At 38.9% G+C, this 25,876-nt stretch overlaps 1 protein-coding gene across 1 annotated transcript in view; it reads left to right on the forward strand.

The window, feature by feature from the left end:
* LOC126109566 (probable cytochrome P450 304a1) overlaps positions 1–17,916 on the forward strand; it is a 97,885-nt gene extending 79,969 nt beyond the window's left edge. Inside the window, exons 7-10 of the mRNA XM_049914588.1 lie at positions 2,561–2,678; positions 10,766–10,907; positions 15,276–15,469; positions 17,516–17,916. Of these exons, the coding sequence (XP_049770545.1) occupies positions 2,561–2,678; positions 10,766–10,907; positions 15,276–15,448 (433 nt within the window). The 3' untranslated portion in view covers positions 15,449–15,469; positions 17,516–17,916. The remainder of the gene's footprint in view (positions 1–2,560; positions 2,679–10,765; positions 10,908–15,275; positions 15,470–17,515) is intronic.
* Positions 17,917–25,876: the final 7,960 nt, after the last annotated feature.

Below are 25,876 nucleotides of genomic sequence, written 5' to 3' on the forward strand. Positions count from 1 at the left end.
AGGGACACCATTTTCAAACAACACAAGATGTCCAAAAAGCTGTGACGAGGGTCTTGGAGGATATTACAGAAGATGAGAACCAGAAATGTTGCCGTCAGTGGCAGAAGTGCTGGAAAAAGTGTGTGCAATCAGAAGGGAACAACTTTGAAGGAGACAACACTAAATGTGACTAAAACAGCAAGCAACATTTTTTTTCACATCAGTCTCATTACTTTAGTGTTGCACCTCGTAAGTCCTTGTACGAGTGATTTGTGAGTGAATAACTGGCATCCCAGATGTGTTCCATTGCACCCAGACCAGAAGAAATGGATGACCAGGACATAAACTGAAGATAACTATGCTGCTCCTCAGATGTCTGTAGCATGATTCTGACCTCGTGACATGGCCAGTTATCACACTGGAAAATGCTATCGCCACTGGGCAAATCGCCAAAGAAGAATGGATATAAGTGGTCAACAGTAAATGTTCACCTAGGCCACAGCTATCATCATACCTTAGATTACTGCTACAGATCCCATGGACATTGGGTGAATGACCCCCATAATCTAATACTGCCGCACCTAGCCTGCATTCATGATGCTGTGCATGTTTCAAGCAGTCATTCAACTCAATAATAGCGTATTTGGACAGACATCCCATCTAGGGACAGACAGGTTCTCAGGAAACTTCAAGCCACTTGAAGAGGAGTGCAGTTGGAACACAGTTTACAGCCCAAATATCATTGGGGGCACTTTTTGCTGTGCATTGACTTTCAAGCAGCAAAGTTATGGGTACATCCTGGGTTGCAACCGGCAAAACCATTTAAAAGTGGAGCTTTATTTTTTGGTTACACATCAGGTAAATATACTACCCCTGTTTATTACAATTATGCCCTTACTAAACAAGTGTTTATTGATTTTAATGACTCATGTAGACTCATTATTGGATTTATGAAACCTACACTGCGGTATAAATGGCACTATTTATTTGGAATTTCCACTCTTGACATCATGTATGGAGTAGCTACATGCAGAGAAAGGTATCTGCCTCCAATGAACACCCCATTATGTGGCCGCTGTCCTGCTCCTTCAAGACTGACACCCAGGAAAAGTTTCATGATGGCAACAGATAACACTATCCAGCAGACCAGATTATCTGTATGGGAAGGCGTGGTATGAACACCATTGGATGACACCATCAGACAATCTGGCTGCATGGATTGTAAAGCCACAAGACAGTTTGCAGAAATGGGTCTATTTCTCATAATCAACCCTTTGTGATCGTGAGTTCAGTGGACTACAGAGCACTTACACCAGTGTAGACTATCTCAGGATTGCCAGATAACCTGATGTCTTAAAGCTCTGAAATTGTAGTGATTGAGTCTAAAGTAAGGTTATCGTCTTTGCCTTTATTTCTTTTGTTTTGGCATTCTTTGTGTAGTCTTCATATCCCAAATTAGCATTAGTTTATGAGAGTGACTGTCACTGTGAAGTTCAGCATATTATACCAGGGTAGGCATTATCCTGTGAGATGTACCATTGTCTTCAAATTTTAAATCAGCAGTTAGTTTGTATGTGCTATATTGTATGTATATGTATGTGTCTTGTATGCTGAAGTCAGATGTTTTTGACGTGAATAAACAAGAAAATTAAGCTTTCATGCTTCTGTGGCAATATACATTTTTTGCCATACAAATTATTCTAATATATACAATTGCTGAAATGCATTTAATCCTTTGGTAGAACCAATTACATTTTTTTCCTGAAATGCAGCAGCATCCCAGGCCAGGGATTTGAGACCTCTCTTAGTAAACTGTTCCACTCCCCTTCCCCTTCCTATCTGAAGAGAAATCTGTTCATGGGCTTGTTTATATATTTATTTGACATCAGATGTAAGGATTGCCAATAGCTGCTGTGTCAGACTGTGCTAACTATTGTATAAGAAAGAAAGTAAACTATAATTTCATAATATGGTCTTTGTTGTTACATAAACTGCCCCAAACTTGTTGCAGTGTAGTACATTTATTTTGTGGTAATGGTCTAACGTTTGGCTTATCCTCCATTCCTTTTACATTCAACTTATTTTTAATACCATACTATGTAATGCAACTTGCAACAGTCCTTTGTTTGTTACTTACCTTTTTTCAGTTTTCCATTGAGTTCCATTTATTCTCCTTTATCATAGCAGTGACATTACTGTGTTGCTCAGATTTCCCCAGTGGCGACAGCATCTTCTAGTGTGATAACTGGCCATGTCACAAGGTCAGAATCATGCTACAGACATCTGAGGAGCAGCAGAGTTATCTTCAGTTGATGTCCTGGCCATCCATTTCTTCTGATCTGGGCGCAATGGAACACATCTGGGATGCCAGCTATTCACCCACAAACCACTCATACAAGAACTTACGAGTCCATGCCCAAATCAGATGTAAATGATAGGGGTCCCATACAGAGCTGCAGTACTCCGTAATTTCAATGAATTTGATATTTTTTTTAAGTCTGCCATCAGCTTCTAAATTTGAAATTCATTTTAAATGTTGTCACACGAAAACACGAGTGCTTATGCTTATTTTATCCTGCAGCCTGCCCTACACAGAAGCAACACTGCGGGAGGCAATGAGGATCCGAACCCTCACTCCTCTCTCCGTCTTCCATAAGGCCACGGAAGACACTACCCTCCAAGGTTACAGTGTGCCCAGAGTGAGTCTTTTTCATGTGTTTGTTTTCTTCTGTAGTGAATAGATTGAATAAAAAAATTTACATGTCACTTGAAATTTTACATGAATGTAGTGTAAAATGCTTTAAAATATCATGCAAGTATAATAGTGGATAGCTTTCAGAAATGACTTATTAATTTATGTTTTGGACTGCTCACGTGGTACAGTGGCTCAGGCACTGTGAGATTATTTACATACGAGTCCGCAAGAAGAATGTCGCAACAGATTTTTTAAGGAAAGGTCTTTTACAAATAAATTTTATCCTCTTAGCTCACCTAATACACAGTTTGAGTATATCTGAAATACACCTTTTGTGTTGATACTTGTCTCTTAACTTAGTATTGTGCTATAACAATCCAGAATTAGTTCTATGTTGGTTTGACGTTTAATAATACAATGGTAGGTTCTCGTTTGACCTATCGTCATTTGTAAGTAGACAGGAATACTGTTCTTTTATTAGCCTCATTTAAAGGCAGAACTTTCCCCTAACATAAAGCTATTTAGTGCAACTCATTGTTCAGCTCAGGTGGCAATCTAGGATGGGGGCTTCATTCAACTTTCTTTTTTCTTCTTGAATGAGCCACTTAAGGTCAACATTCTATTTTCAGTCCATTGTTCATTACTCTTTTCTTCCCATACTCTTTCGTCTGTTCAGGATACTTTTCCTTCCCATCTTCTGAGCACTTCAGGCCAGTTTTTTTCACTCTCCTACCTTGGAATCTTTGCATATTCAATACTTTTTCCCTAAACACTTCTCCATCAGTAGTTATTCAGATTTGCTATTATTTTTTCTAAATCCTTTTTCACTTAAGGGATTCAGCTTATTGTTGACTTAATTCAGCTATAATGTAATAAAATTCATAAAGGGGATTAAAGTGTAGTGAGAAGAAATCAGAACTTTGAGGCTTGCAACGACATGTAATTCTGTCAGAGGAGGTAGAAGACTTGGAAGAGCAGTTGAACAGAAAGGATAGTATCTTGGAAAGAGGTTACAGGATGAACACCAAAAAAAGTAAAACTTATGGAATTCAGTTAAATTAAATCAGGTGATGTCAGGGGAATTAGGTTAGTGAGTGAGACAACAAAGTGGTAGACAAGTTGCTGTGTAGGGAGCAAAATAGCTGGTGGTGGCCAAAATAGAGAGGATATAAAAGCTGCAGACTGGTGACAGCAAGATAAGTGGTTCTAAAACAGAGGAATTTGTCAACACCTAATATAAATTTAACATTAGCAAGTCTTTTCTGAAGGTATTGGTGTGGAGAATAGACTTGTGCAGAAGTGGAACATAAGCAATAAGCAATTCAGACAAAAAGAGACTGAAGCTTTTGACAAGTGGTGCTGAAGATTAGGTGGATAGATTAACTAGTGAGGATTCCGGAAAAAAGAAATTTATGGCATAGCATAACTAAAAGAAGGGATCTGTTGACAGGATACATCCTGAGACATTGAGGAATAGTTTGGTAATGGAGGGAATTATAGGGAGTAAAAATTGTGGACAGGGACAAAGCCATGCATTTTAAAGTGCATATAAGTTGTAACAGTTACACAGAGATGAAGAGGCTTAGATAGACTAGCATTGTGAGGTGCATCAAACTAATCTTGGGATTGATGACCACAACAACAAAGAAGTAGTACAATCCTAATATAAGAAAGTATACAGTTACCTTTTCAAGGATTGCCTTGATGTAATTTAGCCATTCTCATTGTTACAAGTAGTACTGTCCTTTTCAAGGTCCAGGTTATCAGGTCATGTGTACAGGTACTGATAATTAGGATTAAAATGAATTCACCTACTTTACAATCCATTGATATTTGTGGTTTATTCTGTGTCATTTTAACACAGATAGACTTCACAAATTAACAGCTGTTGAAAACTTCTCATAACTAACCAACTGTACTGACTAACTGTACAGGTCATTACTCATTGCAGGCTAAACTGACATTGACTTTCCAAAATATTTTTAACTGAATGCTAAATAGATTCTAATTGAGATTGACTTTTTGAAATATTATAATTGACAGCAAAATGAAAACAGACTGTGGCACTGTGCACCATGCCTAGTTAAAAAGTTGCTGTAGGAAAGTTTTAACAAAATATAGAATACAGAGTTAGTACATACTGAATAACATAAAAATAGGAATTTTAAGTAATACCTTTACACTTGGGATCATGAAGCTATTTCAATTAACAAGTGGCAGTATATTCTTTAAATGACTTTTTTGTGGGCTCTATTTTTATATGCAAATATTGGAGGTGCACACTTTCCTCCCTGTTTGTGATTACTTGTCCATTAAGAAATTGCCGGAAACAAAAATTCTGAATTTGAAATATTGCACTAACTAAAATATTTTGCAGTAAAATGATACATTTGTGGACACAAAAAAAAGGTAACAGGACAGTAAAACTGAATCTTTTAAATAGTTACATTTTAAAATTAAAAAAATTCTGGATTTCTTATCACACAAATAACTTCAAATAAAGACATAATTTCTTGAAGCAAGGTTGAAGTAAGACAAGATCTTCTCCTTTATGAAGAATGAAATGAGGATGTCAGTCAGTCCTAAAACAAATAATTATTTGTGGTGTCAGATTTTTGAGTACACAAGGTTTGTTATGGAATAATTTTCTGGAGTAACTCATCACTTAGAACGGAAGTATTGATTGCACAAAAGTGTGCAGTAAGAGTAATATCTGGTGTTGACGTCTTCAAGCAACTAGGCATTTTAACTGCACCATCACAGAACATATATACACTAATGAAATTCATCATAAATAATCTATCACAGTTTGAAAAGCACAGGCCATACCTACAACACTAGAGGGAAAAAGACCTTCATTACCCATTATTAAATCCGTCAATGTCTCAAAAAGCAGTTCAATGTGCAGCAAGAAAAATCTTGAATTGTTTGCTCCAAAACATAAAATGTTGGACAGGTAGTAAAGGAAATTTTAAATCTAACCTAAAATAATATCTGCTGGACAATTTCCATTTACAAACTGGCAAACTGTAAAAAAAAAATAAGTGTTTGCACTAATCACGTCATATACAGAGTGGTCCATTGGTAGTGACCAGGCCAAATATCTCATGAAATAAGCATCAAATGAAAAAACTACAAAGACCAAAACTCATCAAGCTTGAAGGGGGAAACCAGATAGCGCTGTGGTTGGCCCACTATTTGGTGCTGCCATAGGTCAAACGGATATCAATTGCGTTTTTTTTAAATAGGAACCCCCATTTTTTATTTCATATTCGTGTAGTACATAAAGAAATATGAATGTTTTAGTTGGACCACTTTCTTCACTTTGTGATAGATGGCGCAGTAATAGTCACAAACGTATAAGTATGTGGTATCACGTAACATTCCACCAGTGCGGACGGTATTTGCTTCGTCATACATTACCCATGTTAAAATGGACCGTTTACCAATTGCGCAAAAGGTCGATATCATGATGATGTATGGTTATTGTGATCAAAATTCCCAATGGACGTGTGCTATGTATGCTGCTCAGTATCCTGGACGACATCATCCAGGTGTCTGGACTGTTCACTGGATAGTTACATCATTTAAAGAAACAGGAAGTGTTCAGCTACATGTGAAACATCAACCATGACCTGCAACACATGATGATGCCCAAGTAGGTGATTTAGCTGCTGTCACGGCTAATCCGTACATCAGTAGCAGACAAATTGAGAGAGAATCTGGAATCTCAGAAACGTCAGTGTCGAGAATGCTACATCGACATCGATTGCATCCGTACCATATTTCTATGCACCAGGAATTGGATGGCAAAGACTTTGAACATCGCGTACAGTTCTGCCACTGGGCACAAGAGAAATTATAGGCCAATGAGAGATTTTTTGCACGCGTTCTATTTAGCAACGAAGCATCATTCACCAACAGCGGTAATGTAAACCGGCATAATTTGCACTATTGGGCAACGGAAAATCCACAATGGCTGTGATAAGTGGAACATCAGCAACCTTGGCGGGTTAATGTGTGATGCAGCATTATGGGAGGAAGGATAATTGGCCCCCATTTTATCGATGGCAATCTAAATGGTGCGATGTATGCTGATTTCCTACATAATGTTCTACCGATGTTACTACAAGATGTTTCACTGCATGACAGAGTGGCGATGTACTTCCAACATGGTGGATGTCCAGCACATAGCTCACGTGCGGTTGAAGTTGTATTGAATAGCATATTTCATGACAGGTGGATTGGTTGTCGAAGCACCATACCATGGCCTGCACTTTCATCGGATCTGATGCCCCTGGATTTCTTTCTGTGGGGAATGTTGAAGGATATTTGCTATCGTGATCCACCGACAACACCTGACAACATGCATCAGCGCATTGTCAATGCATGTGCGATCATTACGAAAGGCGAACTACTCTTTGTTGAGAGGAATGTCGTTACATGTATTGCCACATGCATTGAGGTAGACAGACATCATTTTGAGCATTTATTGCATTAATATGGTATTCACAGGTAATCGTGCTGTAACAACATGCGTTCTCAGAAATTATAAGTTGACAAAGGTACATGTATCACATTGGAACAACCGAAATAAAATGTTAAAATGTACCTATGTTCTGTATTTTAATTTTAAAAACCTACCTGTTACCAACTGTTCGTCTAAAATTGTGAGCCATATGTTTGTGACTATTGCAGTGCTATCTATCACGAAGCAAAAAAAGTGGACCAACTAAAACATTCATATTTCTTCACGTACACCACGAATATGTAATAAAAAATGGGGGTTCCTATTTTTAAAAATGCAGTTGATATCCGTTTGACCTATGACAGCACCATCTAGCAGGCCAACCATAGCATGATCTGGTTTCCCCCTTCAAGCTAGACAAGTTTCGTTCTTTGTAGTTTTTTCGTTTGATTCTTATTTCTTGAGATATTTGGCCCGATCACGATCAATGGACCACCCTGTATACATCTTCTGCAGACTCACTCATTTCACATTATTTCCATAAAAGAATCATTCAAATGATCTGTGGACTATATAACTAACACTTAGAAAAATGCACACACATTCATACATGCATAATTCACATACAGATGGCAGCTGTCACCTCAGGGTCACACCCCAGACCACTTCTGTAACTGTATTATCCACCCCAGGTGAGATCGCTACTCACTGCAGTTGTAACTCAAATGTCCAGAGGTTACAGTTTCCATGTGTGTTTGGCTTGTACTGTCCGTTAGCTTAGACTGTTTTTAAAAGTGTCTGTCTGCTGCTCAACCACTTCACTGTGTAGTGAGCATCAGTCTGTCGTAATTCATATTGTTATTCCATCCCAGATCTTCCACTATTTCCAAACAAACTACTTCTATTGTAGTATTAGTTATGTCATGGACAATAAACAGTAAGAATTGCAGATTTTTGTTGGCCTCACATACCTGCTTGTTCATATTTCAGATAAGAAACATTCATTTATATAAATATTAGTATAAAGTGGTTTTGATTAACAAGTGTTAGTTTAGATTGTGCATCCTGTTTCATGTTTACAGGATTGTACACTGGTATGCAAAACTTAAGGACAAAAGTAACTTTCACATAATTTGTCACTGCCAAGTAACACAGCTCAATGAAACTTTAACCATACGTAGAAAGAACGTGCTACATTATAGTACAGAAGATAGCTAACTAAAGGAATAGAAATAGAAGTTTATTGTCTCGTAACATACAATTTCAAGCCATTGACTTAAAGTATAGGAGACTCGTCAAAACACAAAAAATGGTTTACAGTTTTCCTTATAATACCAGTAATATAATATACAGTACTGAATAATTACTTAATTAAGCAGTTAATAATTTTTCTTCAAAAGTAACAAACTTTTAAGATTAACAGTCCTAAGTATTTGCTCTCTCCTGCTCAAATTTTCAGGTTGTCATGTATGAATTCTTCTACTGAATAGTAACATTTCTGTACTAGTAAAATGAGTACAAATGACCCTTCTATTCAAAGACAATAATTAAACTGTAGTCACATTTATTATGGATTACAAAATGCAGGACATAGTACTTCATAGGGTGTGTGATCACCACAGACAGCAATGGATTCTCTGCAACCTGTGCCCACATTGGTGACAAAGCTGGTAAGGAGTTCTCGTGGTGGGAACTTCCATTCCTCCTCCATTGCAGATGGCAGCTGCTGGATGGTTATTGATGCATGTGAACATGCTGCAATACATCTTCCCAGTGCATTACACATGTGCTCAGTGGGATTGAAGTTGGAGGAATGGCCAGGATCTTCTCATTTCAAAAGCTCCTCAACCTGCACTCTTTGTTGTGGTTACACTTTGTCATACATAAAAATGAAGTCAGGGCAGAACGCACCCCTGAAAATACGCGCATGGGGAAGTGTACTGTGTCACAATAACACTGACTGGTGTCTGTACTGTGTTCAAAGATTGGAAGACCAGCACATAATAAATCTGCTGCCATCTGAGAAGAGCAAGGGCCCTATCTCACACTGGCCCAATCCTTTGCTCTTGGCACCATTGCAGATCTTTGAACAGGGTAGAGATACCAGTCAGTGTTACAGTGATATAGTACTCCTTCCCTTTTCAGGGCTGTGTTCTGCCCTGACTTCATTTGTATGGATAACAAAGTGTGACTGCATCAGAGAGCACAGGCGAAGGAGCTCCTGTAATGAGAAAATATTCAGGGAGTGGATTGGCCTGGCCATTCTCCCAACTGAAATTTCATCGAGCACGTGTGGAATGTGTTGAAATGAAGTAGGACATCCACATGCAACAAAAGACATCCAACTGTTGTCGGCTGTGCTGGTGAAGAAATGGAGCACCTTACCACAAGAACTCCTTACCAGCTGTGCAGCCAATATGGGAGCATGTTGCAGAGAATGTGTTCCTGTCTGTGGTGATCACACACCCCATTAAGAACAATCTCTTACCTTTTGTAATGCCAAGAGGACCATCATAAATTGCAATGATACCAGTGTCATTATTGTCTTTGAATAAAAGTGTCATTTCTGCTGTCTCATTGTGTATTTCTTTCAGTTACTTTGTGTACTATGCTGTAGCAGTTCTTTTTACTATGGTCCATGTTATAACCAGGAATAACACAATAACCTCTTCAGTCTGGTTTATTAAATCACAAATCACTTTTTAACTATTATGTTAGCCAACCGTCTACCCAGGCTCACACTCAGAAGTAATGTATAATTAAAGTTTGGTTATACCAATATCCAAATGTGCATGGTGGGGTGCACATCCCGTAATTATTCCCAAGTCCAGTGAAGTTCAGTCTCTCCAAGTGAAGTCTCAAGATTTCCGCCGAGCAGCCAGGTAACCTCGAGTGGTGCTGCGAGTCATCCACAAGCAGCTGGAACACGGCGTACTGCACTTCCCGATGAGAACTGTCATTTGCGGTGGTGACCGGGTTTATATAAGGCTTGCTAGTTAATGGAGCCGTCGGCTGAGGTCGCTGTTTTCCAGGGAAAACCAGTCGCAATGTTTCCTGGCGTAGCCAATTGCTGCGTGCTGACAAACATGTGCGCGCGAAGGCGGCCAGTGATGGTAGCCGCGAGCCGCCCGGAGAAGTGCGGCGAGCAATGTATTTCTCGGCCACGTAAGGGAGCGTACATCTGAAGACGGCCAGCGATGGAAGCAGCGGGCTGCCCAGAGAAGTATTTGGCGGCCGGAGCGTGTTGTTCAGTGTTTGTTAGAAGTGGTGTATACCACAGTCTAAGTTTCATCCAGATATGCTATTTGGCTGTGGCACATCATGTGAAAGCTACTTTCAATGTTAAGTTCTGCACACCAGTGTGTATTGTTGTTTTCATTTTGAGCCTCTTTCTGTCATCTTTGGAACAACATTCTTTTACAATAACTAACATGATTCAAGGGATTACATTACAGGCTTCAGCTCCAGTGAATATCGAAAGCCTGATGCTACATCCTAATGAATGGTGCGTCACTTTCATTTGAGAGTGATGTTTGTGTCAAAATAAAAATTTCCTCCTTGTATGCAAGCTATAAGTGAATACACTGTGTGAAGAAACTGAACATGTGCCTTTCGTGTTGCAGGGTGCCATTGTGATAACATGCTTATATAGCATGCACATGGATGGAGATCTATGGGGTGACCCAAACACCTTCAGACCTGAGAGGTTTTTAGACAGTGATGGAAAACTCATCAAGAAAGACTTTACTCTGCCATTTGGAGCCGGTATGTGCATCTAAAAATATTACTGCATAATAGGTATAAAATAAAGAATAGGACTGGAGATAGAGAGATGCCGGATAAAATGCATTTGGCTGTCGAGAGAGCCCACGTGTTGCCGAGGCTGTTTTGAGCACGCTGCAGAAGTTTCGCTGGGAAACCCTTGCACATCCTCCACACAGTCCTGATCTCTCCCTATGCAATTTCCATAGTTTTGAAGCTCCAGCATTCGGTATCTCAAACTGAATGCCCTCCATCATGCTAACCATCATGGATTTCAAAACATTGATCATGTGAGACCCAACTCGCACTTTTCTCACATGACATATGGAAAGCCATAGCTCAAGGCAGTCAGATAGAGGCAATATTTCTCAATTTCCAAAAAGCATTTGACTGATTACTATGTTTACACTCATTGTCAAAAGTATTATCGTATGAAGCATCAAGTGAAATTTGTGACTGAGCTGAGGAATTTTTGGTAGTGAGGTCACAGCAAGTTAACTTGGATGGAGAGTCATCAACAGATGTAGAAATAACTTCAGTTGTACCCCAGGGAAGTGTGTTGGGTCCCTTGCAGTTTGTGTTGTATATTAATGAGTGTCATCTGTGCTTGACTTGTCAAGTTAGGGGGCAATGTAGATTAATGCAGAAACAGAAGTGCAACTTCAGCCAGGATCATTGTTTTACTGCATTTATGGTGATGATTGGTTTCAGGAAATTACATTGCCATCATCATGTCTTCTGCAATACATTTCACTGAATCTTTACCAAATGCATCTTACATCATGTCTTATCATAGAACAATATTATACGAACATGCGTTCAATAGTATATCAGCGAGTCAAGTGTAATAAACATACATACATACATATTGCACTGAGTATACAGGCTCATTTTGCTGGTATACTGTTATTCTCATGTTCATGAAATATCGTTCTGTGATATGTTATGTAAGATGCATTTGGTCAAGATTCAGTGTAATGTACTGCAGAAGATCTGATGATGGCAATGTAGTTTGCTGACACCAGCCATCACAATCAATAACAGCAATCTTGGCTCTCTGCAGTTGTACTTCTGTTCCTGTGTTAATGACTGTGTGGACAATATTAATATCAGCCTCAGACTTTTTGCAGATGGTGCAGTTATCAGTAATGAAGTACAGTCTGAAAGAGGCTGCACAAATCTTCAGTCACATCTTGATAAGATTTCAAAATGATGCAAAGATTGGCAACATGCTTTAAAGGCTCAGAAGTGTAAAACTGTGCACTTCACAAAATCAAAAAACATAGTGTCTTATGACTACAGTATAAACTAGACACAGAATTGATCAAAAACATAGCATCCTGTCACTACTGTATCAGTGAGTTATAGTTGGAATTGGTAAACTCATACAGATACCTGTATGTAACAATTTGTAGGGAAATGAAATGGAATGATGACTTAGGCTCAGTTGTGGTTAAGTCAGGTAGCATATTTCAGTTTATTGTTAGAATACTGGGGCAATGCATTCAGCCTACAAAATAGATTGCTTAGGAATCACTTGTGTAACACATCCTAGAATATTGCTCAAGTGCATGGGACACATACCAAATAGGACTAATAGCAGATACTGAGTGTGTGCACTGAGGTGACAATGTGGGATGCACACTGAACATATTCGTCAGGACAGAGTGGCAAAATTTGCCATTAATGGCCTGTGGCAGCAGACAACCGAAGTTAGTGCCTTTGCTAATAGCATGATACTGCTTTCAGCACCTCTCCTGTGTTCATGACCATGTCAACTGGACCCTAGGTGAATGGCCTGGTCCAAAGAGTCTGGTTTCAGTCAGTAAGAGCTGATGGTAAGGTTTGAGTGTGGTGCAGACTGTATGAAGCCATGGACCGAAGTTGTCAACAAAGCACTGTGCAAACTAGTGGTGGCTCCATAATGGTGTGGGCTGTGTTTGCATGGAATGGATTTTATCCTCTGATCCAGCTGAACAGTGTGGTGCAAACCACACTAAGTCACGGACCAAAATTGTCAACAAGGCACTGTGCAAGCTAGTGGTGGTTCCGTAATGGTGTGGGCTATGTTTGCATAGAATGTATTTGGTCCCCTGATGCAACTGAACCAATCATTGACTGGAAATGGTTATGTTTGACTGCTTGAAGACCATTTGCAGCCATCCATGGGATTCACATTCCCAGTTTTTATGGATGACACAATTGTTCATGATATCCTACGTTCCCGTAACTCTCCTGGCCTCAACCTTCGTTAGTCACTGTCCTCACCCATCCAGCCCCTTCCCTGTTCCCATTCCAGCACTACACAGCCGTCATTTCACCGGCACACCCAGTCTTTTAATTTCTTTTATTTCTCTCCTTTCCGCTACTTACCCCACTTCCCTCTCCACACCTTCTCTCCAGCCCTCCGTCTAAACTGCAACACTTGACTGTCCGCCACTCCCACCTTACTATCCCTACCCCTCCCCGCCCCAGCCTCCTCCTTACCCCCACCCAGTCGCCACTCCCATCATGCACTGGTGCTGCTGTTCACAGTGTGGTCTCAGCTCTCTGAGACTGCAGACATGTGTGCAAGTTGTGTTTGTGTGTGTGTCTACTGCTGACAAAGGCCTTAATGGCCGAAAGCTTTAATTGTGTGAATCTTTTTATTGTGCCTATCGTGACTCAGCATCTCCACTATATGGTGAGTAGCAACTTTTCCTTCTCTGGTATTGTTCATTATAGTTTTAATGAACTTTCTGAACATTTAGAGCAAATGATTTGGCCACCCAGGTCACCCAGCATGAATCCGATCAAACATTTATGGAATATAATCGAGAGGTCAATTTTTGCACAAAAATCCTGCACTGGCATTAATATCACAATTATCATTTGAGCAAGGTGTAATTAAATGTTAGATTTTATTGTATGTATGTATTGTCTTATGATTATTATGTTGTCCGTTAACATCAGCTGTTCTTTGTTTATGGTGAAATTTTACCACAATTTAACATGCCTCCTGCACCTGAATCAAATGATTTAGGTTATGTATGTTATGAGACAAATAAATCACAATTCAATATATATGGATGGCTGTAGAGCCAGCAAGGTTCATTATTTCTTCAGGGGCTTCGAGTGACATGCTGAGTCCATGCCACATCAAGTTGCTGCACTATGGTGGGCAAAAGGAGGTCAGACATGATCTTAGGAGGTATTCCATGGCTTGTGTCACCTCATTGTTCAGAGAAAGGCAGCGTGAATGGTCACAGGTTTGTTTGACCTATGGAAGAGTGTCACAGAGATGTTTAAAGACCAGAATTGGCAGACTCTTGAAGATAGGCATAAACTATCCTGAAAAAGCCTACATAAAGAGTTTCAAGAACCAGTTTTGAGGATATACTACAACACCCTACATATTGCTCACATAGGAATCGTTAGTACAAGATTAGACTAATTACAAAACAGGCACAGAGTTATTTAAGTAATCATTCTTCCCATGCTCCATATGCAAATGGAGAGGATAAAAGTCCCTAATAACTGGTACTATGGAATGTGCCCTCTGCCACACATTTCATGGTGGTTTGCAGAGAATAGATGTAGATGTTGATACTGCTTCTCTAGTGTGCTTGTAAGTGCAAACATCAATACAAGTTTGTTCGTACTTCAAAATTCAATAAGAAATTTATTGTATTTTTGAATTCTCAAATGTGTGTGTGTGTGTGTGTGTGTGTGTGTGTGTGTGTGTGTGTTTTCCCCTCCTGCCCCATCCTAGTGTATATAAACAAAATAAAGCATTATCAGCAGTCCATATGTCTAAAACATTGTATCCACATTCTTCATGCTACTCGTGACGTTCAGGATTGTAATGGGCTGTATGAAGAATTAAAGATATTAAAGGTATTAGTAAACATCTTAATGAAAACAAAAACAGACAGCACCAGCTGCTCATGTCCTCAGGATAGCCATGAGTTCAGTTAAGATGTTACAGAGAGGAGAGCAGATGTTTTTTGTGCGCAAATCCAGAATACGGTGATTCTGTAAATGCAAACAATGTATAAACAAAAATATCATGTCTGAGGCTGGTGGGACTGTGATGGACCTAAATAATAAATGATAACAATGGAAGTTAATGTAACATATTTATGTTGTTTTTGATATTTGCAAGTATATGTATCACTCAATTTGTAAAAAAAAGATGCAGGATAAAAGTATAAATTCACTTCTTACTCAGTTGAATTTGATTTTACCTGTACTTCAAGTTCATGCCTGAACAATATGTTGTATTGACACCCCAATGTTTGGCCTGTATCTTACTGCAAAACATCAAGACTTTCTAGCCATTTGCACATAATGGAAGAAGAGTATGCACACCTGCTCCCCTGGATGTTGCAGGTAAGCGGCTGTGTGCTGGAGAGACTTTTTCGAGGCAGAACCTGTTCCTCACATTCTCAACACTCCTGCAGAACTTTTCAATCAAGTCAGACGGTGTGTCTCTGGCAGACAGCAGCATTCCTGGTGTCATCGAGACAGCTCCTACATTCTGGGCACAGTTTGTGCCTCGCTAACAGGATATGTCGCTTTCTCAGGTAAATGTCCACTATTGTGTGTGCAGAAAAGGTAGGATAATTTAAGGCATTATGAAAATACGACCATAAGGAAATATATGCACTTAATAATCATTAAATTAAGGCACAGGGGAGATGGCAAAAATTACTAATACATTTCAATATGGTTGGAAAGTTCTGACAGAATGTATATGATTTAGGGGTAAAGGAAATAGTAGAGACATTTATGACAACGTGATTTTGGAACGTGTACTAGCAAGTTGAGATTTCCACCGAATTTTTTAGTTACATCTGGAAGTGGGTCAAGCAGGCAACAGAAGCAGCCAATACTCAGTGTACGTCCACCATTGATGGTAAGTCTTGCCCAAAGGATGTCATATGCTGCTTCAGTTTTTATCTCCAGGTCCGAGACTGTACTGTAATGAATACTCCACCTCTGTTTCCCATTACCCTACTCTTCCAATTTTCACTTAAATTTCACTCAAAAATCTCACTGATATCAGTTGTAGGTTTTAATCAACCTCCTGTACTTGGTATTATGTGAGGTCGATAGCTTTTTAGGAGCACTTGAAACCTAGGCACTTTGCTGCAATTTTTTTGGCAGTTAATCACTAAGATTTTAATACTCTCACCTGGCGGGGCATTTCTATGGATCTTACTCTAGTATTTGGGGGTCTCTAACTGCTATTGTTATTTGGACTGGATGGAGAGTCTCGTGATTAAAAAATCCATTATGTGCATCTGATATTCAGTCAGTTACCTTAGTAGTAGCCTCTGATGTGTAGTGTACATTTGATCATTTAAGGGGACCCTACAATTCTCAATGTTATGGTACAAGTCTAGGAAGTTACTTTCTAACTTTTTACAGAATCTTCACTCTCTGTTTGAAGCTTCCACTCGTGTCACCACCAGGGCACTATTAAATGGTCTGGGGACAATGCTGCAGCTCGTTTAATTGAAATCCCATAATCAAGACTGATCTTTTCATTTCTACAAGTCAGTGGAATGATCTGAGTGATCTCAGAGTTCAAACATGGGCCACCATCCACATCTGTTTGCACCCTGTTCTCTCTTAAGTTACATATATGAAATTAACTTGCCAGAGCCTTTTATGAAGGCTTGTACATGTTTTTTGATTATTAGGATTTGTTTTTGCTCATGTCCACCTGTTTTATTTTTTAAGTACAGAACCTTCATGATCAGAAAGCCTGTTGGGCAAATTTTGTAAACTCAGTACTGATGTAGGGATAGGATTAATAAATATTGCATCAACTCTTGTATGTAGCTTGACCATGTTTGACAAACATAATGTACTAGTAGACAAGTAAGTTTATTAAGTCACCATATAATATAATTTTTTCACATTTGTTCATCTAGAGGGTTGTAATTTGCTCCAGTTTATCCTGATATACCATTTGGTACTCGTAGACATGATTCGTGGTTAGTTTTTATTGCCTAATAAAAACAAGAGAATTCTCAAAGTGTTTCCCCACTGTAAGGCAACCCCATTTTTTTCCCCAGAGAACTGGGTATCAGTCCTAAGTAATATTGTAGAAGTATTACCTCTTTTGAAAGTTCCAAAATAGTTGGAGCCAGTATTATAGTTTGTAATATGAGTTACTGAAAGGTTGCTTAGCTTTAAGCCAGAGTTTTGAAAAGCATATAACATCACATCACAGATTGGAGCATAAACACTACCCTTCTTTCCTACGTATTTTGTCTCCACTCTTTCTTCCAGAGAAAATATATAGGATTAAGGCTATGCAACTGTAGCTTCAAGTGATTATAAGCCTGACATTTACATAGAGCTCAGAAGGATGCTGTAGTGTTACCGTAGTTGTATGATGAGAATATTTTTGAGTAACATATTGGTAAAATATTTTAAAAAACAGGCAAAACACCTAGATGAAGATATCATGATGTTCAGCTGTAGCAAATCCTGTGTGTGTGTGTGTGTGTGTGTGTGTGTGTGTGTGTGTGTGTGTGTGTGTGTGTGTGTGTGTGATGCTATTGTCTATATTTATTGTGTACTATAAACCATAACAAAATTAAATTTTATTTTCTCAGGTGACTACTATGATTCCCAAGGAGATACTCAGGATTCTTCAGCATCTACCCATGCAGCAGAACACACACATCTCGATTGCTTTCTTTATGTACTGGATACAGACACTTAGACCATGTGTGTTGGTGCTGAAGAAAATACTGCTGCCGAGGACAAAGTTAATGCAAAATTAATACAAAATTGTGCCAGTAATTTCTCGAACACTGCCAGGTCAACAGTTTTTATGGATTTGTTTAGCATTATTAGTGAATAAAACAATTTTGACAGGACAAACTGTGCAAATCAGCATGAGACAGTTTTCATCAAAAGACCAAAACTCCCAAATTGGTGAAGAACTATTTTATGTGTGTTTCTAACAGTTGTAGACTTCCAGTATTTGTGAATAAAGAGTTGAAGCACCTAATTTTATGTTCAGTGTAATTGGCATTACATAAATCATCCACACATCACTGCTATGGGAGCAGGTGGCTTCACAAAATATTTGCCACTGATTTCCTAAATTTATTTATCAATACCATATGTGTTGTCAGTTCCAAACTAAAGGTTACACTTTGAATTCAGTGCATTTACAAAAAAAATAGAGGTTATATGGGCAGTAAAAAGTGTTTTTACATTGCATAGTTCCTTGCTGTTTTAAAAGTGCACTTTACATTCATGGGAAAAAATGCAAAATTTGTGGCAGCTTATAAAGGACAGACATATGCTCTTGTTTTCTGTTTCTGAGGGATATCAGAAACTGTTATAACTGTTGTATGCTCTGCCAGCTACAAATCTTTTATGACACTGTCTAGAGATAGCGGTGCCACACCGAAGTCAACAATACGCATCGGTACGGCAGATGTTAGTGAGGTCTTGCTTCAATTCGCAACAATGAATGGGAGGGGCTCCAGAAGATCACATCTCTCTCAGTATTGCAGTACCGTCACATGTAGGTCAATATAGAGCTGAGCATGGAAGTGCTCTGCATCAGTTCGTAATCTCATCTGAAGCAGTCAACATCACCGTGTATGACTAAAGACTTACTCAAGTCCCAGATGAAAATGTACTTTTGTAAATGCTGAACACTTTACTTCAAGTGAGCAGTGTATTAATTAGGAAATCAACTGATCCTTTAATAGTCAATGGCAATTGTAAATTATCAAGCACTCCTGTGGCAAAGGATTTTATCTGTTAAAGTAAATATTTTTATTGTTCATGTAATAAAGTGAATTAATATTTCATATGTTGTAGTTCCAATGAGCCACCTCCCAGAGCAATCAAAGAACTCACATTTATGGATAGGTGCTTGTAGTTTCATCTGGTCCTGGCACCTTTAGTATAGTTTACTATAGAGATTAAAGCTACACAAACAACATATTGAGGCAGTTACACAGTAAGAGGGTTCTTCACAGCAGAAATTGTAATATGTATTTAATTTTAGTGCATTACTTGTTAACTATTCTTTCAAACATTTGAAATGATTTTTAGCTGGTTTATATGACCAAAAAAATTCATTACCTCAACATTAAAGATGTGGTTTCAGTCTGGGGATACCATTAACATTAAAACATTTGGCAGATACTTTACAGAAAAATTAATTAATTCATTGTTAATGAATGTTGTTGACTGACAAGTCTTAACATCAACCACCATCAGGCTCTCCATAAGCATTCCATGTTGTGTTGGTCACTTTGTGCCATACTTGTTATGACATGAATAATAATAATAATAATAATAATTATTATTATTATTATTATTATTATTTTGTGTGGCTCAATGATGTGATGCAAGTCTTTCAACTAGATGCCACTTTGGTGACTTGCATCTTCACTGCCCCAGTAATCCTACTGGGAACAGAGGACCTACAGTTCAATGTGGACCCTGAACCACATGTCGTTCCAGGCAGATCTTCAGATCAATGAGAGATGAACACTAGTTTAAAGGCAGGCTGAAAACAAACAGCAATACAACCCAGAATAAATACTTGCACTAACACATTATGTCATACACGTGAAAACGCGCACCTGCACTTCATTTGAAAGACATAATTTTTAACATAAAATTAATTTACAACACATTTAGTCATTTATAGATGATAACAGTACAGAAATCTTAATACCTCTGACTCTAGAGGGAAAAATCCCAAATTTAATTCCACAAAATTTCTGTATCCTGAGACTAGCATATAGGGGAAATGCTAGCTGGGAAAATTCTGAGCTGCAAATGTAAATAATAAATTGTGAAACCTACTTAAGTGCAAAGCATTTTGAGGCTGCTGTATCAGCTAAAATTTAATGCTCAAAAAATCCTGTAAATCTTGATACAGGCAGCAAAATTCTCTAACGCGTAACTGAAGTAGATTGTGTCCATACTGAGCAATGTTAGGAAATTACACAGTAGTGGGGAAAGGAAAACAGACATAATCAGCTGCATATGTGAAGTCAGAAAGAGGAGGCTATATGTATGAAACCATATGTAGATTGTGTAGAAGCATGAAATTCTCGCTCATAAAGTTAATACTTCACAAGTAAAATAACTAAATGCTGCTTTGTCAAAAATAGTATTTGTTCTTAATAAAAAGCTTTATTAACAGTGGTTGGTTGTTGCTTTTATTTTCTGTGATTGTAAAATAACTTGTTTCCAGCACAGTGTTTGCGAAACAATGTCAGTAACTTTAAGAGCCAGTACTGAATTTAACTTTTTACTATAGTATTTTTCTTAAGATAGAGCATTGTATTTTACTGTTTAGTATACAGCTACACTACTATATTGAGGCAAAATGTTGCCAAAATCTCGAAAAGTTAATGATCAATTTACTTCAGATTTTTACATGATACTCTAATAAACATTCAGATGGACATACGCTACATATCTGTTGTAAACAACAATTTACAGGTTTTCATTAAAACTGACTGCGAGAAAGAAAATGCTGTAGTGTGCTCTGCTGTAAAAATGTATGGCTGTATTTTCTTTTTTGCAGTTGATTTTAAGTGCAATAGCTGAGGATTTAAACCATTAGACAACCTGTATTCTCTCTCGTAACATGTAATTTTAAATAAGAATTGTATACAGATCAATGTGCTGTTTTGTTTTCTTCCTTGCATTGGGTTTTAACATAAAGTAGGAAAGTTGTATTTATGGTGTATTGGCCTAAATTAGTTTAGAATCCCTGCTAGCAGGCATTGTGATGGAAAAAGAAGAGACGGCACAGGCAGCACGGTGAAATAGTGCAGAAACCTCCCACGGAAGGTGCACGTGACATGAGAGCAGACTTGCTGATAGAAGTTTTTGCCAGCAGATGGTAGAAAGCTGGGTGGGCAGGGCTTATCCTGCATTGAGCCAGTGCAGACCTCATCTTGCACTTCATGTCGACTGTTGTTGCTGAGTGTTCAGCCCCCTGCACCAACGGTGTGCCAAGTTTACCCTGTGCTCTTCTCTATGTGGTTTCACACTTTCTGCGTCCTGTAGATTGACCAGCATGGTGAGCTTTTGTTTCCTCTCATAGGGTCTTGTTTTCTGAGTATTATTGAGCCACTGTCAGCCTGTGATGCACCTGCACCTATTGCATAGTCACACCTGTGCAAATACACACGTTAAAAAAAGTTTTGCATCACCCCAGTTCCAAGAACCCCTGAAGATAGATGTTGGCAGGATATTGTATCACAGACACAGTCCCTCTGACTGTTCAGAGATGTCACTAAACCCACACAAACATGTAAACAACCATTCATGAGCAGTGCCTATTAGATAGAGGGGCTCATACAGCCGATCAGTTCCAGTCATTCCACCAGGAAGGAGATGCACGGCTCGTGTTGCCTGTAGTTCAACCATGCCTAGATGGTCAATACTGTGGTTCGATCATGTCCGCATTGTTACATTGTGCCAGGAAGGGCTCCCAGCAAGGCAAGTGTCCAGGTGTCTTGGGGTGAACCAAAGTGATGTTGTTCAGGCATGGACAAGATACAGAGAGACAGGAACTGTCAATGACAAGCCTTGCTCAGGCCGCCTAAGGGCTACTAATGCAGTGGATGACCGCTGCCAACGGATTATGGCTCAGAGGAACCCTGACAGCAAAGCCACCATGTTGAATAATGCTTTTCGCACAGCCACAGGACGTCATGTTATGACTCAAACTGTGTGCAATAGACTGCATGATGCGCAACTTCACTCCCGACATCCATGGCGAGGTCCATTTCTGCAACCACAACACCATACAGCATGGTGCAGATGGACCCAACAACATGCCAAATGCACCACTCAGGATTGGCATCACGTTCTCTTCACCAGTGAGTGTCGCATATGCCTTCCACCAGACAGTCATCAGAGATGTGTTTGGAGGCAATCTGGTCAGGCTGAATGCCTTAGACACACTGTCCAGCAAGTGCAGCAAGGTGGATGTTCTCTGCTGTTTCGGGGTGGCATTATGTGGGGCTGACGTACACCACTGGTGGTCACAGAAGGCGCTCTAACGACCGTACAGTACATGAATGCCATCCTCCGACTGATAGTGCAACCATATCGGCAGCATATTGGCGAGGCATTAAACTTCATGGATGACAATTCACGCCCTCATTGTGCACATCATGTGAATGACTTCCTTCAGGATAATGACATCGCTCGACTAGAGTAGCCAGTATGTTCTCCAGACATGAAACCTATCTAACATGCCTGGGACAGATTGAAAAGGGCTGTTTATGGTCAACGTGACCCATCAACCACTCTGAGGGATCTACATCGAACCGCCGTTGAGGAGTGGGACAATCTGGGCCAACAGTGGCTTGATGGACTTGTGGATAGTTTGCCATGACAGATATAGGCATGCATCAATGCAAGAGGACGTGCTGCTGGGTATTAGAGGTATCGGTGTGTACATCAATCTGGACCACCACCTCTGGAGGTCTTGCTGTATGGTGGTATAACATGCCATGTGTGGTTTTCATGAGCAGTAGAAAGGATGGAAATGATGTTTATGTTGATCTCTATACCAATTTTCTGTACAGGTTCGAGAACTCTCAGAACCGAGGTGACGCAAAACCTTTTTTTGGTGTGTGTATTAAAATAAGAATACTACTATGGAATCTCAGTCATCCAAAACTTTGTAATCCTATCCTTTAGCACATTACAGCTGTGCAAAATAGCATCACTGAAGCTGTTATCCTCACAGATTCAGTAGCTGGAGAGGTCTGTCTCATACCCTGTATACCAATGATTCCAACTGATTTATCCATTCTTTTTAAGTGACTTCAATTCCCAATCAAGTTTTTGTTCGAAATAACAATGAACAATGCTCAAGCTCAAAGGAGAGAGGGGTTTTATACAAATAAATTGATTACGTATATATGGGGGATCTCTTCTTCACCTCACCATGCCTCTGTTTTCATCCAGAAGGTATCTGTATGATCTGCTGCACTAACAATAAGTGTTCAGAATTTCTGTGCCTGTATTACTTATAGCACATACCTCCCTTTTTTTCATATTTCACATATACTCAGTTATGATGGTCTTATATCTTGACTTGAAAAGAAACACCAAGGAATATCTAATGTATTCAGAAATTCTTCAATAAAATGAGACAATTACCACAGACTGCTTTTATACACTCATCTAATGAAAACTAATATTTTGCGTATATTTTGAATTAGCAGCAACAGAATCCTTTTCCACGTCCAGATTTACTTGCATGTGAAAGTTAACAATACTCTTTATCTGCATAGTCCAAAGTGTCTGATTAAAAAAGAACTATTACACGTAAATACACTGATAAACAAAAACGTTATGACCACCTACTTGGTCCACCTGTGGAACACATAAATAGCATGGATTCAACACATCCTCGGTAGGTTTCTGGAGATATGTGATTCCATATGTCTACATACAAGCCAGATAGTTCCTGTAAATTACGGACCAGCAGTTTGTGGGTGCAGAGTTGGCACCCAATAGTGTTCTACTGGATTCAGATCAAACAAATTTGATGACAAAGACATCAATGTAAGATCACTATTGTGCTCCTCAAACTATTGTAGCATGTTTCTAGAATGAAATTTTCACTCTACAATGCAGTGTGCGCTGATATGAAACTTCCTGGCAGATTAAAACTGTGTGCCAGACCGAGACTCAAACTTGGGACCTTTGACTTTCGCGGGCAAGTGCTCTACCAACTGAGCTACCCAAGCACGACTCATATCCCGTCCTCACAGCTTTAATTCCACCAGTACCTCATCTCCTACCTTCCAAACTACACAGTAGCTCTCCTGCAAACCTTGCAGAACTAGCACTCCTGGAAGAAAGGATATTGCAGAGACATGGCTTAGCCACAGCCTGGGGGATGTATCTAGAATGAAATTTTCACTCTACAGTGGAGTGTGCACTGATATGAAACTTCCTGGCAGATTAAAACTGTGTGCCAGACCAAGACTCGAACTCAGGACCTTTGACTTTCGCGGGCAAGTGCTCTACCAACTGAGCTACCCAAACATGACTCATATCCCGTCCTCACAGCTTTAATTCCACCAGTACCTCATCTCCTACCTTCCCAACTTCACAGAAGCTGTCCTGCGAACATTGCAGAAGTAGCACTCCTGGAAGTTTCTTATTGTAGCATGGTTCTGGTCTTGTGACATGGGCACTTGCCTTCTGGGAGATGCCATTGCTGTTGGGGAGATATCAGGCATGAAGGATTGTACATGGTCTGCAACAATGTTCACATAGTCTACAGCTGTCATGGTGCCTCCAATTACTACATGTCTCCTGAAAGCCCCCATAGCATAATACCACCCCCACCAACCTACGCCCTTGGCTCAATGCATATTTTGAGCAGACATTCACCACAATTATGGTGTAACCGAACATGATCATATCTTTTTGAAGTCCCAAATGTTCTTGTGACAGCATCAGAATCTGGTAAACTAATGTCTGACCATGTCAAAAGATATCTTACAGCAGTTTCCATTACCACTGTGGAGAAATCATTTGTATTGTTGTTAGATTCTTGGGATGAACAAAGTGAAAGAACTGATTTGATCATCATACAGGAAACAAGGATCTTGTTCATCTGGTGATCCCAAAGGGCTCAATGGCACAGGTACAGCCATGGGAAAAATACAGCTTTTGAAGTTAGAAGAACTTTGCGAGAAGACTTTCAGATCTAGTTCTGCCGAATGATTACAGTGTCAATCCCCACCTGAGAAACAATATAACCAAGATGCAGTCACTAGTAGATGATCAATTCATTCACCAAAGTTTTCCAGTGTCCTAAACTATGTCTGGTGCAAATCAGGATATTTAGAGGATTGCCCACCATAATTTGAGAATCTTGCGATGGGCAGCACAATATAAAACAAATTATATTATGTTGTCAAACATGTGTATTATGTGGAAGAATTTCATTCATTTTATGTACATGGTATAAAAATGTAATGTTTTAAGCATTTCTCTAGAGATAATCATTATTGCCTTTTTTTTAATGGAGTTTCTATCAGAAGTTGGTGCACCACGACCACCACACCAGTATTAACAAAAGCAGGAGGGTCACCATTGGTCATGGAAGCATAATTTTTTTTACATTGCAAATCAATTTGCAATTGATCTGCATTTGTACCTTCATTGACACGTGCAGAGATTGCAATTTTACTGCTTGTATTTGTGAGTACACAGGGCTTTAATACTAGGACTGATGACGGTCATGCAGTGATTGAAATTGATTTGCAACAGAAATAATGATTTCTACATCAATGAGCAATCCTAACCCTCCTTTTGTCATTATTGTAGTGATTTTGTATCATAATAATAAGTTACTTATTATTTTCAGCTAACAAAATACACATGTCTAAAATGGTAAACTAAAGTAACATGAGTTTAAAATGGGAAAATAACAATTTAAAACATAAAACAAAAATAAGTAAAACAAATAATTAGAATAATAATGAACACTTAGATATTTTAATTAGGTATGCTGAAAATACTCCAGCAGCACATTGTGTACAGCTTATTTTCCAAAAATAATATTTTAGAAACCAGTTTTATTACACATGGATGGCTGTGACATGAAAGCTTCTTTAATTTAAGTTGTAACAAAAGTTTCCATTTTTCAAAATTAGTTAATGGTGGAGAGGTATTTTCCAAAATTTCAAATTACAGTAGTACAAAAGTTTATTATACAGTTTTCAAGAATGTTAACTACATTTCACCTTCTATATAAAACACTATTTTTTATATATCATGCTTTCAAAAATATTCCCCCTAAACCAAATATGCCATATTAGCTTTCAGGGTATGTTTTACCCCTTGAGCATGAAAATGGGCAAAAATGAAAAATACTCATTGAATTATTTTGACCAATCTGCATACCTGCCAAGTTTCATTTACACTTGGGAATGTTCCCTTGT

This window comes from Schistocerca cancellata, chromosome 12 (assembly GCF_023864275.1).
Source record: "Schistocerca cancellata isolate TAMUIC-IGC-003103 chromosome 12, iqSchCanc2.1, whole genome shotgun sequence".
Lineage (NCBI taxonomy): Eukaryota > Metazoa > Arthropoda > Insecta > Orthoptera > Acrididae > Schistocerca > Schistocerca cancellata.